This window comes from Hypanus sabinus, chromosome 2 (genome assembly GCF_030144855.1).
Source record: "Hypanus sabinus isolate sHypSab1 chromosome 2, sHypSab1.hap1, whole genome shotgun sequence".
In the NCBI taxonomy this organism is placed as follows: domain Eukaryota; kingdom Metazoa; phylum Chordata; class Chondrichthyes; order Myliobatiformes; family Dasyatidae; genus Hypanus; species Hypanus sabinus.
In genome coordinates, this window is record NC_082707.1 from 89,358,538 (window position 1) to 89,373,784 (window position 15,247).

At 41.3% G+C, this 15,247-nt stretch overlaps 1 protein-coding gene across 3 annotated transcripts in view; it reads left to right on the forward strand.

Moving 5' to 3' along the window:
• Positions 1 to 15,247, forward strand: part of crocc2 (ciliary rootlet coiled-coil, rootletin family member 2) — a 356,976-nt gene that overhangs the window by 212,783 nt on the left and 128,946 nt on the right. For all 3 annotated transcript variants that reach the window (XM_059950227.1, XM_059950236.1, XM_059950243.1), the window contains exons 16-19: positions 44 to 190; positions 6,601 to 6,831; positions 8,264 to 8,457; positions 10,081 to 10,208. In XM_059950227.1, the coding sequence (XP_059806210.1) occupies positions 44 to 190; positions 6,601 to 6,831; positions 8,264 to 8,457; positions 10,081 to 10,208 (700 nt within the window). The remainder of the gene's footprint in view (positions 1 to 43; positions 191 to 6,600; positions 6,832 to 8,263; positions 8,458 to 10,080; positions 10,209 to 15,247) is intronic.

Genomic DNA, 15,247 nt, shown 5'->3' on the forward strand with positions numbered 1-15,247 from the left:
ATGTGTCTTTTTTCTTGGGCCCGTTCTCTTTTCATTCTTGTAGGCCGAGTTGAATAGTGCAGACCTTGAGTTGTCCTTAAACAAGCTGAAGACTGAGAAAGACACCCTGCGAGATTCTCTTGCCAAGATGACTGCACTTAGTGAAGGTTTGGCTCAGGATAAGGTTGAATTGAATCGCGTTCTCCTCCAGGTCAGTTAACAAAGCCAACAGTAAAAAACCTTGCAGGGCAAATGTATCATAAGCTAAAGATCAGAAATGCTCTAGGTTTGATACTTGGTTCCCTTTCTGCTCTCAGTGAAGCTACCTGAAGAGTTCCCACAAGTAGCCACTTCATTGTTGAGTGATTCAGAGCTATGCATGGGTTATTTCAACTTGAGGTGGCTAAATCACCAGGATTTCCTTCACAATTGGATAGAAACCACAATTACACCTTTAACTCCTTCAGTAATCAGGAATCATCTGGCTACCGGACATATCCACATTTTTCAACCCTTCCAGATCCTGAAGAGAAAATGGCAACACTGGTCAGCTGTAGCACACACAGAACGCTGGCCAGGCAGCATCTCGGCCCAAAACGATGACAGTTTACTCATTTCCGTGGATTCTGCCTGGCCTGCTGAATTCTTTCAGCATTTTGTGTGTTGCTTTGGATCACCAGCATCTGCAGATTTTCTTGTATCTGATATTGATCAGCCAACTCATTGTGGGCTTAAAGAAAGCACTTTCATGTTGCACACAGGCAGGGAACTTTCTCAAGACCAATGAACTATTTGACCAGGACTGCACTGCTCACTTCTCTGCTCCTTGTCACAATCCATCAGGAAAAGCATTTTACAATGCTTCTGCGTCAGCCTTTCCATAACCATCGTCAGTGTTGTCTGATAAAGCATTAGCGTGCAATCTCTCTCTTGAGGGAGCTAACACACTACTTTCACTTTCCTTCTCTGACCACAGTTGTCTCTCAAGTGAAGCATGCATCTCTAACCACCCTCCAGGTCACACGGTACCAGTGTCTGAGCTGGTGATTTGCTTTGTAAAATCCAATGGTGCAGTCCATTCCCCTGCTCATCTGCCACCTCCTCGTCTCTTTCGGCATTTTTTTGTGGCTGAGGGTGGTGGGGACTAGTTGATGGAGCATGGCTCAGGTGAGTATGTGGGCTTTGCTGTGGTAGTGTCTAACCAATATGGTTTGTACTTTGAATGCCACAAAGGTGAATCTGATGTGAAAGTCCAGGGAGGTGCCCAGGAGGCTGAGTTTCTTCAGCAGCTTGAATATATTTTGCTTTTGAAAGGTTGCAATCTATTTGTTAGAACAATTGCTGTTATTTGCAGATTTAGTCTTGAAGACAAAGGAACTTAATTTCACACTTCTTTGGTTACAAGATTGTGTCCATGTGTATGCTGATGTACTACATATATGTGCACATGTGTGATTATGTGTGTCACGAGTACATGTGCATACAGTCTGCATTTGTACACATGCATGGGTGTATGTGCAGATTTGTGTGTGTGCAATGCAGTGTATATGAGTGCATGAAGCTGTGTGTGTGTGGACTGCACATGAGTTTGTGTGTGAGGGTGAGGATGAAAGGCAGTTTAAAGCATTAGCGCTTTCACCTTGACATGACTAATCATGGTAAGGAATTCCTTTCAGTGCTGCAACAGGGTGAGTCATCTCACGAGCAGGCCCAGCCCTCACCTCCTGCCAGCTCTCCTTGGTGGTCCTGAGTGATCTTGTCAGTACATAAAAATCCTTCTCATCCTCCACACCAGCACACAGGTTTCCTGGGTCTGAAAACATGGAGCAGTTGTTTCATTTCACTCCCTCTCTGCCCGTCCTTCAGCTGGAAAATCTCCAAAGTATTGTACTCACAGCAGTCTATGGCCCCGTAGAGTAAGGCCTCAAAAACTGACATGAATTAGTACCATAAAGAGCTGGGAACTGCAGTAAATTAGACGTTTGATATTTGGAACCTACTTGATAAATAAAGTGGCAATTGCCCTTCTTCGGGCAGTCATAATTTTAACACATGTCTATGGCCTGGCTTAAATAGCTGTGGTTGAAAATCTCAGTTAGCGTTTCAATTCAGGACCAAAGAAGTGTACTACTAATATGCTTGGGATCAGAGAACCTCATGCCGAACCAGCAATCAGACTGGGCAGGCCAAAGGCCAGAGGTAAAGATTTAATCTGGATGTCTTGTGTTTCATGATTCAATTTTACAGACACACCACAGAAAGAATCTTATTTGGATATAGCAAAGCTTGATTTGGACACTGCTGTGTCCAAAACTGCAGGAAATTGCAGAGAGTTGTGAATATATATTTATTTAGTGAGACAGCATGGAGTATGACTTTACAGCCCTTCAAGCCATGCCACCCAGCAATCCCCGATTTAACCTTTGTCTACTCACAGAACAGTTTTCAATGACCAATTAGCCTACTAACCAGTACGTCTTTGGACTGTGGGAGGAAACCAGAGCACCCAGAGAAAGCCTATGCATTTCACGTGGAGGTTGTACAGACTCCTTACAGATGATGTTGAAATTGAACTCCGAACTCCGACGCCTCGAGCTGTAATTGCATCACACTAACTGCTATGCTACCATGGCATCCAAGTACGGCTCAATCCATCACAAGAACCTACCTCCCCTCCATTGACTGTTCTATATGCTCCCTTGGGAATGCAGCCAGCATAATCAAAGACCCTCGCATCCTGGTCATAGTCTTTCCTTCCTCCTCCATCAGGCAGAAGAAACAAAAGCTTGAGAGTACATAGCACCAGGTTCAAGACAACTTTTATCCATTGCTATAACATTCTTGAAAGGCCCTGTTGTACAATAAAGATGAAACTTGACCCATCATTCTATCTCATCGTGGCCTTATTTGTATACATGGCTTTGTACAACTCTTTCTCCATAACTGTACCACTCTATTCTGCATTCAGTTATTGCTTTACCTTTTGCACTAGCTCTGTATTCATACATATATGTGGAATGACTTGTTTGGATCACATGCAAATAAAGATTTTCACTGTATTTCGGTACACGTGTAAACAATAGACCAATTACAATTACCACATCTTTCTTAGAAACTGCAGTCTTTATCTGTCTGTGCCAAAAGAGACCTTAACAGTTAAAATAGGTTTGGGATCATTAACTTATAGAAAGGCCATCAGCACAGGTGCTCTACAAAACTGTGTGCTTAGCTCCTGCTCTACTCACTTTATACTTACAACTGTGTGGCTAAGTTCTGCTCCAGTGCCACATTGAAGTTTGCTGAGTACATCGCTGTTGCGGGCCATATCAAATGTGAAGACGAATCGATATATAGGAGGGAGAATGAAAATATGATTGAATGTTACCACAACAACAACCTCTCACTCAGAATCAGCAAAACCAAAGAGCTGATAATTGACTACAGGAGGGATAAAGCTGGAGGTCCATGAGCCAGTCCTCATTAAAGGAAAGAGGAGGAGAGGGTCCATAGCTTTAAATTCTTTGTCATCAACATATCAGAGAATCAGTCCTGGGATCAACATATAAGTGTCATCACAAAGAAGTCACAACAACATCTCCATCTCTACTTAGAGGTTTGCATAGATTTATCATGTCACCAAAAACTGACAGTCATCTACAGATGCAGAGTATGGAGTATCCTAACTGGTTACATCACAGGTTTAGGGAAGCTTGGGTTTTGAGAGAATTTGAAGCCTTGGTTAAGAAGAAAGGGGAGGTGTATATAGCAGAGATAGGCAGCAAGGAACAAATGAGGTACTTGAGGAATATAAGAAATGTAAGAGAACACTTAAGACAGAAATCAAGAAGGCTAAAAGATGAGGTTGCTCCAGCAGACAAGTAAAGGAAAATCCCAAGGGCGTCAACAGATACAGTATATTAAGAGCAAAAGGATAACAAGGGACAAAATTTGACCTCTTGAAGATCACTGTAGTCATCTATTCATGAAGCTGAAGGAGATGGAGGAGACCAGAAATGGATTTTTTACATCTGTATTTACTTGAGAGTTGGACAGATTTTTATAACTAAGGCAAAATGATAGTGAAGTCATAGACTGTTTACAGGTTACAGAGGAGGAGATGCTTACTGTCTTGAGACAAATTTGGGTGGATAATCCCCAGTGCATGACAAAGCGCCCCCTCAGTCCTTGTGGGAGAGGCTAATACTTAAATTGCAGAGGCCCCAGCAGAGGTTTTTAAAACATCCTTAACCATTGGTGAGGTGCTGGAGGATTGAAGGGTAGATAATGTTATTCCATTGATCAAGAAAGTCCCTAAGAATAAGGTGGGAAATTCTAGGCTTGTGAGTAGTAGGTGAATTTTGGAAGATATTCTAAGATACAAGATAAATAAGTATTTGGATAGACATGGCATAATTAAAGACAGTCAATGTGGCTTTGCGTGTGGTAGGTCATGTCTAGCCAATTTTTTTAGAGTTTTTCAAGGAAGTTACCACAAGAGTTGATGTAGGAAAGTGAGTGGACATTGTCTACATGGATTTTAGCAAGGTCTTTTGCTAAGACCCACATGGGCAGCTGGTGAACAAGGTTCAGTCATTGAACGTTCATGATGAGGTAGTAAATTGGATTTGACATTGGCTTCATGGGAGAAGCCAGAAAATGGTAGTGCACTCTCTGACGAGCAGTCTGTAAGTGATGAGCTGCAGGAATCAATGTTGGGTCTGTTGTTTGTCATCAATGATCAGAATGATAATGTGGTAAACTGGATCAGCAAATTTGTGAATAATTTTGAAAATTGGAAGTCTAGTGGACAGTAAGGAAGGCTATCAAAGCTTGCAGTGAGATCTGGACCAGCTGGCCAAATGGGCTGAAAATGGTAGATGGAATTTAATGCAAGCGTGTGTGAGGTGTTACACTTTGGGAGGACAAACCAGGGTAAGACTTACAAATTGAACTGTGGGGCACTGAAGCTTGTAAATCAGAAGGATCTGGGAATAATGATCAATAAATCCTTGAAAGTGGCATCACAGTTAGGTAAGGTAATTGAAAAGAGATTTTGCCACATTGGCTTTCATAAGTTAGAGCTTTGAGTACAGGTGCTGGGGTGTTATGTTGAAGTTGTATAGGATTTTGGTGAGACCTAATTTGGAGTATTGTATGCAGTTCTGGTCACCTACCTACAGAAAAGGAATCGATCAAATTGAAAGAGTACAGAGAAAATTTTCAGGACCTGAATTATAGGGAAATGTTGACTAGGTTTAGGACTTTATTCCCTGTAGCGTAGGAGCTAAGGGAAGATTCAATTGAGGTGTACAGAACTTTGAGGGATATAAATAGGGTAAATGCAAACAGTCCTTTTCCATTGAAGTTGTTGAGACTAGAACTAGAGATCATAGGTTAAGGGTGAAAGGGTGCGAGTGTTGAACAGACTGCCAGCAGAAGTGGTGGATGTGGGTTTGATTGCAACATTTCAACAAGGTTTGGGTAAGCGTATGGATAGGAGCATTATGGTGGGCTACAATCAAGGTGCAGGCCGATGGGCTAAGCAGAATAACAGTTCATCATGGACCAAGTGGGCTGAAGTGCTTTATTATTCAAAGACTAAAAAGAGAAAGATACAGCCTGCTCTATCACAGGCAGAACACTCCCCACCATTGAGTACATCTTCAAGGAATACTGCCTCAAGAAGTCAGCGTCACAGTCCCCCACCACCCAAGCCACACCATCTTCTAGCTGCTATTATTGAATAGGAAGTACAGAAGTCTTCAATCCACACCACCAGGGTCAAGCCTCTGAACGGGTATGGATAACTTAATTCAACATTACTCTGAACTGACTGTATGACCAACAGACTCACTTTCAAGAACTTTTTACAATTTATGATCTCAGTGTTATCTTTATTTGAAGTTTGATTTGTCTTTGGTGCAGCATAGTGGTTAGGGTGACGCTATTACAATTTGGGGTGTCGTAATTCCAATGTCACCTGTCTGGAATTTCTACGCCCTCCATGTGAATGTGTGGGATTCCTCCGGGTGCTCCGGTTTCCAAAGATGTACTGGGTACGAGGTGCATTGGTACCTGTAAATTGGTACAGGTAAATTGTCCTGTGATTAGGCTAGGGTTAATAGGTGGGTTGCTGGACTGCACGATTCATTGGGCTGGAACAGCCGGTTCTGCACTGTATTTCTAAATAAATAATAAATATGAAATGCCTGCAAGAAAATGAATGTCAAGGTAACATATGGAAATACATATGGACTAAATTTACATATGATATGTAATAAATACATAATGCATATGATAATAAATTTAGTTTGAACTTTGAGAATAGCACCATGAACCCCACCATCACATTGTTCATCAGGAAAGCTCTTTATCATTTTAGTTCTCTTTTTAGAGGGTAGTCTATTTTCTCATATTCATTGAGATCTTAGCTCAAGGATAGGACTATTGATAGACAGTATTACAATATCTAACCCCAATTCAGTGTATCCTGTATCCCTTACCACTCTTACTTTTGAAATTCACAAACTCAGTTTATCATGCAGGTTTGGACCAATGTACTTGGAGCCTGGATGATTATAGCTTGGGGTTAACATCTGTTAAATATTTCTCTTCTCTTAGATGGAAGATGATAGAACAGTTCTGCAAGGACAGAAGAAAGAGATTGAGAAGGCAAAGGCTAGTATCCAGGATGTGTTGGTCCGCATCAAGCAGGAGAAGATGAACCTGGACACGGAGAAATGTGGATTAGACCAGTCTCTGCAGATTGTGGAGGCAAGCCAGGAACAGCTGGAACATGATATAGTGGTTCTCCAAAGGGCCAGGGATCAACTGCAAGATCAGCTTGGGCAGGTATGAACTTAATAACGTTCTACTGCAGGAGCCAGTTGAATCATTGCTAAATTGAGATCATATGTTTGCTCTACATCTATTCCTGCAGGTGGATGTGGGGAGGCTGCTCAGTAGAAATGGAATTAATACAGATGCATGTATACCTGCTTAAAAAGCACTGCTCAAATAAATAACAACTGAGTTAATCTGTGAGAATTCCAGTGATTTTACCTCTGTCTCCCATTCTTCCATAAAATGTTCATTATCTAATTCAAGCAAGCTGATAGTCACCTATCAAATTATCTTCTTATAGAGTAATAGAGTGATGATGGAAGCATGCCTTAAGCCCAAAGTGGTCAATGTCAGCCATGGTGCCTATCAAGTTAGTCCCATTTGCTCACGTTTGATCCATATCCCTTTAAACCTTTCTTACTCATGCATTTTTGAATATTGTTATTGTACCTGCCTTAACCAGTAGCTATCATTCCATAGGTTCAACATTCTATGTGAAGAAGTTCTCTGCAAGCGTATGCCCTTCGTGTCCCCTCTCCTAAGGAAAAGATTATGCCTGTTCATCATATCTACGTATACTGCTCAAGATTTTACACACCTCAGGATCTATACCCTTCAGTCTTCCAATTCCAAACAATAAAGACCTTGCCTGCCCAACCTCTCCCTATAAACAGGGCCCTCATGTCCTGACAGCATCTTTGGAAAGCCTATCTTATGTGGCTCATTGTCAAACTTATTTGTACTACGTGCTTATGGGTGATTTTGAGATTCTTCCTATAATGAAAATAATGTGAAAATGCAAGGTGTTGTCATTGCAAAGGTTACAAGGGTTGAGAAGGTAAGGACTCATCTCATGGTTTCCCAGTAGCTTTATAAAGATAACTGTGAATCCAGATAGCTGCTTTGATTATTTTTGCGGAGGTTAAAGTACAAACGTTGTAGAAACTATGAATATATGACTGAAAAGATGCAGAAAATGGGGCAGCACAATACCATAATGGTTAGCATGCTTTTCAGTAGATGTGACCTAGGTTCAATTCCTGCCACTGCCTGTGAGCAGTTCGTACGCTCTCCCCGCGACCATGTGGGTTTCCTCCGGGTGCTCCCGTTTCCAAAGACACCGGTTAGTAGGTTAATTGGACATTGTAAATCATCCCATGATTAGGATAGAATTAAATCAGGGGATTGTTAGGCATCGTGGCTTAAAAGGCTGGAAGGGCCTATTCTGCTCTGTAAATCAATCAGTCATTCAATCAATAAAATGATTCTGTAAATTCACAGCTTCAGGAGACAGAGCAGGTTGGCCTGATCTCTGTATCTGTTTGTTAAATTGCAGCTGAAGTGGCGTGCTCATATTTCTATTTCAGAAACTGTCAAACATCTGTTATTTCTCTCTGCTCTGTCTCAGTTTTTTTGTTTAATTGTGCATCATCTCACACAGGCGAATCGGCAGAAGCAGACCCTGAGTGAGCAGCTGGCTCAAGCGCAGCGAGATGGGGAACTGCAGAGTGCAGGACTCCTCCGGGCCAGCAAGGAGAAGGAGGAGATGATGAAGGAGAAAGCCAGCTTGGTGGTGCAGCTGACTGCTGCTGAGAGGGAGAGCAGAGCACTGTCGGAAGAGATAGCTGCCCTCAGGTGGGAAACTCTGAAACAGTATGAGTGGACCTCTAATAAAACTGGTGCCTGTTGCATGACATCAGATGTCTAATGTGCCCTTCAGCCCTGGCTTGCAGAACCAAAAGAATATTCTTTCACCAGTTTCAGGACATGATCCCCGAGGCAAATCAGCCATGGTCATGTGGAATGCTAGCAGAGGATTAAGGGCTGAGTGATCTATTCATCCTTCCATTTTCTTGTGTTCCAGTGAATGAAGGAAAATGATTAAGATGGATTTCCATTGTTAATGGCATTCAACTGAAGCAATAGCAAAAGAATAGCCATGCACAGAATTTCAACACCTTGCTACATGAAGGGATTGCTGGGTGGATATAGATCTCTACCAAAGGGGGTTGAAGGTGCTCCTTCCCTCTGCAAGCCTGGAGATCACCCTTCAGCAAGGAGTAGCTCCTGTTTAGCCCCCTGATAAAGGTCACATGAAACCATGGGAACAGGTGGTGGATGGTTGTATGCGTAGCTGGTGCATATCACAAGTCATGGTTATGTGACCACTGATGCCAGACAGACAAACTGTGAAGATAATGGCTGGGGTCACCTGTCTTGTAAGGACATTGCCCAGAAGAAGGTAATGAGAAAAATATGTAGAAGAAGTATGCAAAGAACAATCATGTCCATGGGAAGACCATGATCGCCTACATCATTAAACACGGCATATAATGAATGAATGCTATGGGAACATTGTTGGTATAATTCACATTAGCGGGCAAGGAAGAGGCACCTTCTGTTTCTAGCCAATGAGATGTTGGGACTCTGAATAGGAGTTAAGGAATTTTAATGGTAATGTCAAACATGTGCTCATACAACATCAAAACAGGCCCTGGAGCCCACTGTCCTCACTGAAAATCCAATACTCTTCTCCCTATTCTTCTCACTTTCCCGTCAACATCCACTCCCCCAGATTCTGCTATTCCTAACACTAGTAGCCACTTATGCTACCACCAACCAGTGTGTGGTTTGGGACATGAGAGGAAACTAGAGAACCTGAGATCACAAGGAGAACACTCAGACTCCACACAGACAGCAGCGGAGGTCAGGTTTGAACTCAGCTCACCAGAGCTGTGAGACAACAACTCTACTAGCTGCATGGCTGTAGTGCCCTGGAGAGCACTTTCTTGTAGAGAGTGTGGAGAGGAATATACTGTTCCCCTCGATGGCAGAAATTTTGGTCAGTCCATGGGCCAAGTTGTGTTAGGATGGTACCTCCTCCTTTTCTAATCCACCAAAAATGTTGCAATCTTCCCACACCTCACGAAGTCATCACTGTCTTCTTCCCCAGTCCTGCCTTCCCAAACAGAGACAGCAATACTGCTTTCTTTGATAGACCCCAGAGAGTCTTTGATCACTGTTAGTCACAGAAAAGAGTCTCAAATACAGAGCTGAGGTGAGCTGTTAGCACAGTGCTTGCCTACAGAAATGTAAACTTACCTACTCATCTAGTGCTAAAGATAAGGATTTCAACATCAATGAGACTAGATCAAAAGCTCTCCATGGCCTTCTGTCATAGCATCCATATGTACGATTTGACAAGAGATCGTGTTACTACATGCCGACCTTTAACCCTGATTTTGCTATCCTTTACAGGGCAGATAAGGAAGCTCTAGAGACCAATCTTTTCGAGGCTCAGCAGCTCATTGTGCAGCTTGAGACCTTCAAGGAGCAGCTCGAAGGAGAGAACCAATCCATTTTATTTGCTAAGGAGTCACTCCTGGGTGATTTAAGTTGGTTTATTTAAACTTGTCAGTCTTGGATGTGAACGCACGTATGTCTTTGAATGTGTCTGTGTGCATATATGTACATAAGTATAGTAATTTGTCCAGGTGTGAATAATATGCCCAGGTCTGAGTTAACTTTACTTGTTACATTCCAGTCTTGGACTGGGTCAGATTCAGTACACATTCTGTTTCTCATTCAATAGTGCATTGTTCCAGCTTGCGGCAATTTTCCCTATTACACTTTATCCTAATGACATCTTTACATGCACCAAGCAAAATTATACCCTTGGTCATGTAACAATTGTACATTGTACAGCAAACTGTGACTTAGAACAATTTTAAGAGATTGGAAAATAATAAAGCTTAGAAAAGCAACAACATTAAATTATAAATGAATATAAAAAGATGCTCAAAAATTTGCACAGATAAATAATATAAATAAAATGAAGAGAAGCATGAAATTAGTTTATGAATAATGATAGTGAAAATATTGATGAGTTATTTGGCAAGTTTGTATCAGAAAGATTAATGCATTGGATGTGATGTTAAATAGGGAAATCAGAAAGGACATGAAATGTTTGCAGTTGCTAGGAGGATATAATGGAAAGGAGGAGATAATTGATAAAGAATCTGAGAAGATAGAGAAAAATCTTGTTATCTCCTTTGGATTGCACCCAGACATATTTAAAAAGAAAGTTGACAGAAGGATAGCAGAGTCTCTGTCATGCATATTTAAAACTTCATTTTATAGAGGGTTTGCAGCCAGTTTGAGCGAATTCCTCATTTAATGTGGGAAATAGAACACAGTACCACAGAACCAGGTAGCTTAGCACCTGTAGGTAGGAAAGGTAATATTTATAAAAAGATGCAGTTGACAGTCATCTGGCAAATGAAGATTATGTAAGAACAACTTTGAAAGGGAAGATCGTCTTTGACCAATTTTTGTGAATTGTCCAAAGGAGCAGCAGAGAAAAAAGGCAGAGTGGGAGATGATATATAACACAGAAAAACTACAGCACAATACAGGCCCTTCAGCCCACAATGCTGTGCCGAACATGTATTTATATATAGTAAGATGTTCAGAGGCTTTTGATTAGGTAAAGTACAGTCAATTCTTGATTAAGATCAATGCATGTCAAATTTGAGGAGAGTGTCAGAATGATAAATTAACTATCATCAAAACAGTAAGCAGACAGTAGAGGTAGTTAGAGATAGGGACTCATTTGAGAAAGGTGAGAAGTCTTCCAGGGGGACTGTTGCTAGGATAACTCTCCATGCTTTGCATTAGTAACTTAAACATGGAAGAAGGAATAATCAGGAAATCAGGAGAGCTGAAAAGGGCCATCATAGTTTTAAAATATGGGTTCCCCACCTTTTATATGCCATAGATCCCTAACATTAACCATGGGGTCTGTGGACCCCAGGTTGGGAACCGCTGTTTTAAAGGGAATCTCTGAAAGTGGCAACACAAATAGGCAGGGTGGTAAAAAAGGCAAGAGTTGTTTGGGGCGTTGAGCATAGAAGTTAGAAAGTCAGGTTGCAGCTGTATAAAGCTTTGCACAGGCCACATTTGGAGTCTTGTGCACACTTCTGGTCACTGCATTACAGAAAGGATATGGAGGTTTTGGAGAGTGTGCAGAAAAGTTTCACCAGGATATTACCTGGACCAGAGTAAGGTTGAGAGTGAGAGGACAAATGGGTTGTTTTCTCTGGAGCATCAGAGGCTGAGGGCAACCTGATAGACGTACATAAAATTGTGATAGCTATAGATATGCTATACAGGCAGAGTCTTTTTCTTCCAGTGCGTAAATATCAAATACTAAAGAGCTTAGCTTTAAGGTGAGAGGGCAAAAGTTTAAGGGAAATTTTTGAGTCAGTTTTTTTTAAACAAAGAGGGTGTAGATGCCTGGAATGAACTACCAGAGGAAGTGGTGGAGCAGATACAGCAGCAACATTTAAGATGTACTTAGACAGACACAAAACACGGGTAGATAATGGGAGGGTTATAAAGTGCAGGTGGTTGTGCAGTTTAAATTGACATCGTGGCTGGCACAGATATCCTGACCCAAAAGGCCTGTCTCTCTGTTGTACTGTTCTACGTAGAGTTGTACAACACAAAAACAGGCCATTCAACCCATCAGGTCTTTCCTACCCAATACACACCATTTCATACTGATCGTATTTTATTCTCACTACGTTGCCATCAACTGCCCCCCCCAACAGCCTCCACCACTTACCCACACTGAGGCCAAATAGCCTCCCAACCCATGTTTGTAGAATGCAGGAGAGAACTAAAGCACATAGGGGTACTCACACAGCAACAAGGAAATAGTGCAAACTCCAGAAGACAACAGTGAACTGGGTTCACTGGAGCTGCAAAGCAGCAGCTCTATGGTGCATGACACTCTGATATCCATCATGCTCCCACATCAATGAAAATAGTGAAGCTGGTTTACAAGCAATAAAAATGATACAAATTTCTGAGATCCATGAGGTAAATACAGTGAATTCTGGTTAATTGTATCATTGGTTAATAGGGGCAGCAGCTTATTTAGACAACTTGTAAAGAACAAAACCTAACTGAGAAAATAGCCAAGGATTCCCTTTCTTTGTTTAGGATATTATGCTGCTTAATTGGGATAGGAAACTGTTGCTGAACAGTTTGTAACTACAGTCAGTTGAGTGTGTTTACATGGCTGTTAGACACCTCACTGTGCTGAGAGCAAACAGTTTTTTGATAGCGTCAGTTGTGTGTGTTTGTGTTCAAAAAGCAGTGATTTTGACGAGAACACCGTGGTTTCAATCATTCAGGTTTGGAGATGCCAGAAACAGCCAGGAGTGAAATTGAATGATTTCACTTCTTCAGCAGATTAGGAACTATGAAGTATTTGAAGGTATCGACAATCATGTTGAATGTTATCCTTGGTCCCTACTGGACATTCAGCTCTCACCTGTGGCTCCAAGTAGCCATTTGCATGTGATAGCAACCACACCCCCGTAGACCGCTCCAACAAGTGGGCTAAACCAGGTGAGGGTAGTCTGCAGGTCTCATACCCCAGTGAGATAGGGACTTGCCTGTCTTAGCATGCAAAGACAGCTCTGGTGGACTGAGTGGATGAAATCTAAGGGATGTTCAGCAGCCAGGAAGGCGGTTCTGCAACATTCCATGGAGAACGTAGGGCATGTTGAGTCACAGAAGAAGCCAAGGTCATCCACTGCAACCAAGGAAGACCCAAGATGTGATGACTACTCGTCACTGGGCCCTGACTTCCGAGGACAAAAGAGTGGAACTGTCCCAGTGCAATGACTTCTCCTCTTTAAAAACCCTCCTGCACAGGTTTCCTGTCATTGTTAGTTGTGACAAATAACCACCAGTAGTATAGGTAGTTTTCTAATTCGTTATGATTTCATTTACATACATACTTTGTTAATGCAGTTAAGTGGTACTTTGTCTTTTTTATACCTCTTTAATTATTTCCGTAAAACTTGGGCTAATTGGGATTGCTACTTAATTGGGCCACAATGTACTGGCCCTGATGCAACCCAATTGACCAGAATCCACTGTTTTTGAAAAACTCTGTGTATCATACCATTGTTTGACATATAGGGTATCTGCATATTCAAAAAATATATGGCAAGATATGTCACAATTCATCCTTATGATAGTGAACAGTGAACTAGTTATTGAGAAACACCTAAGCAAAGGGCTGTTTTCAGTAGAATGTAGAAGAGAGAGAGGCGTCCTGGTGGAGGCCCTGCATGAGGCTTAATAAAAGTCAGAGGTATTGTGATGGAGGTCCTGCATAAGGTTTATAAAGACTGAAATTCAGTTACATGAAGCAAACTACCAACAGCAAAGCCCAAATTGTTGAAAATTCCCAGAAGATTCTAGGAGGCAACAATCCCATTAAATGTCATTCATTTTGAAAAGTTAACTATTGGCCAGATCTTCTGAAAAGTGCCATGATTATAAAATAATCAACAATAAATTCAGGAGGAAATTTAGAAGAATTCTTTTGACAAGAATAGTTACAGTTAATGGATAAATTAGTTCTAGATGGGGGAAGAAAGGAACAGAAAGTCTGATGATTGGCCTGCTTGAAGAGTGTTAGAGAAACCTCATGGCATATCATATATCAGCATCAAGTGGTTAGACCAAATGACCTGTTTCTGCATTTTAGATGCATTTCAATGCACAGTCTAGATTGATGTGAAGTGCAGCATTAAGAAACTGTTATACAATGAGAATTATAAAATTTACTTTGAGTGAGACATTGGACATTTTTCCTCACAGGTGAATGTACAAAACAAAAAGGGCAGGGAAGTCCTCCCCAGAGACTAATCAATATTTATCCATCAGCTACTGCTGAGAAAGCAGATCTGCCACAGCCAAACCATTTGCTGCACTTTAGAATACAGTCATTCCATGTCTTGTTTCTCCGTATTATTTTTTTCCCAAAGTACCTCAATAACTGTAAGGTGCTAGGAATGCCCCTGAGGTCATGAAAGGCTTCAATACAAGCATTTTCTTTCTTCCTGGAGACAACGGCCCTTTGTGCCTGCAGCTTCAGCATCAGGATACATTTTATTCTATTTCACCTATTTGCATTGCATGTTTATAGCTATAGACTTATAATCTAATGGGTCCAAACATAATGAATTCACAGCTGGGTAACTCCTATCTACTGCACACAGGTATGTTATGTTTGATAATTCCAAAGCTAATCCAAAGGAAAATATAGAGCTGGGGATATTCATGTATGCTTAGTTCACTTAACTTCTGTGAGGCATGTACTTATGACATGGTGGCGTAATAACATATGCCATTCACGTACTTTTACACACATATATAACCTGTAATGAATTACGTAAACAACAAAGAATGCTTAATAAAGCAATATATTTGCAATATTACTCAAATATTAATTAAAAAATTAAATACATAACAAGATATGGTGCACATCTGTTAGGATAAAATGATAGTTGTAGAATTTTGCTTGGCTGTTGCCATCAGATAAAAGGTACAAGAGCCTAAG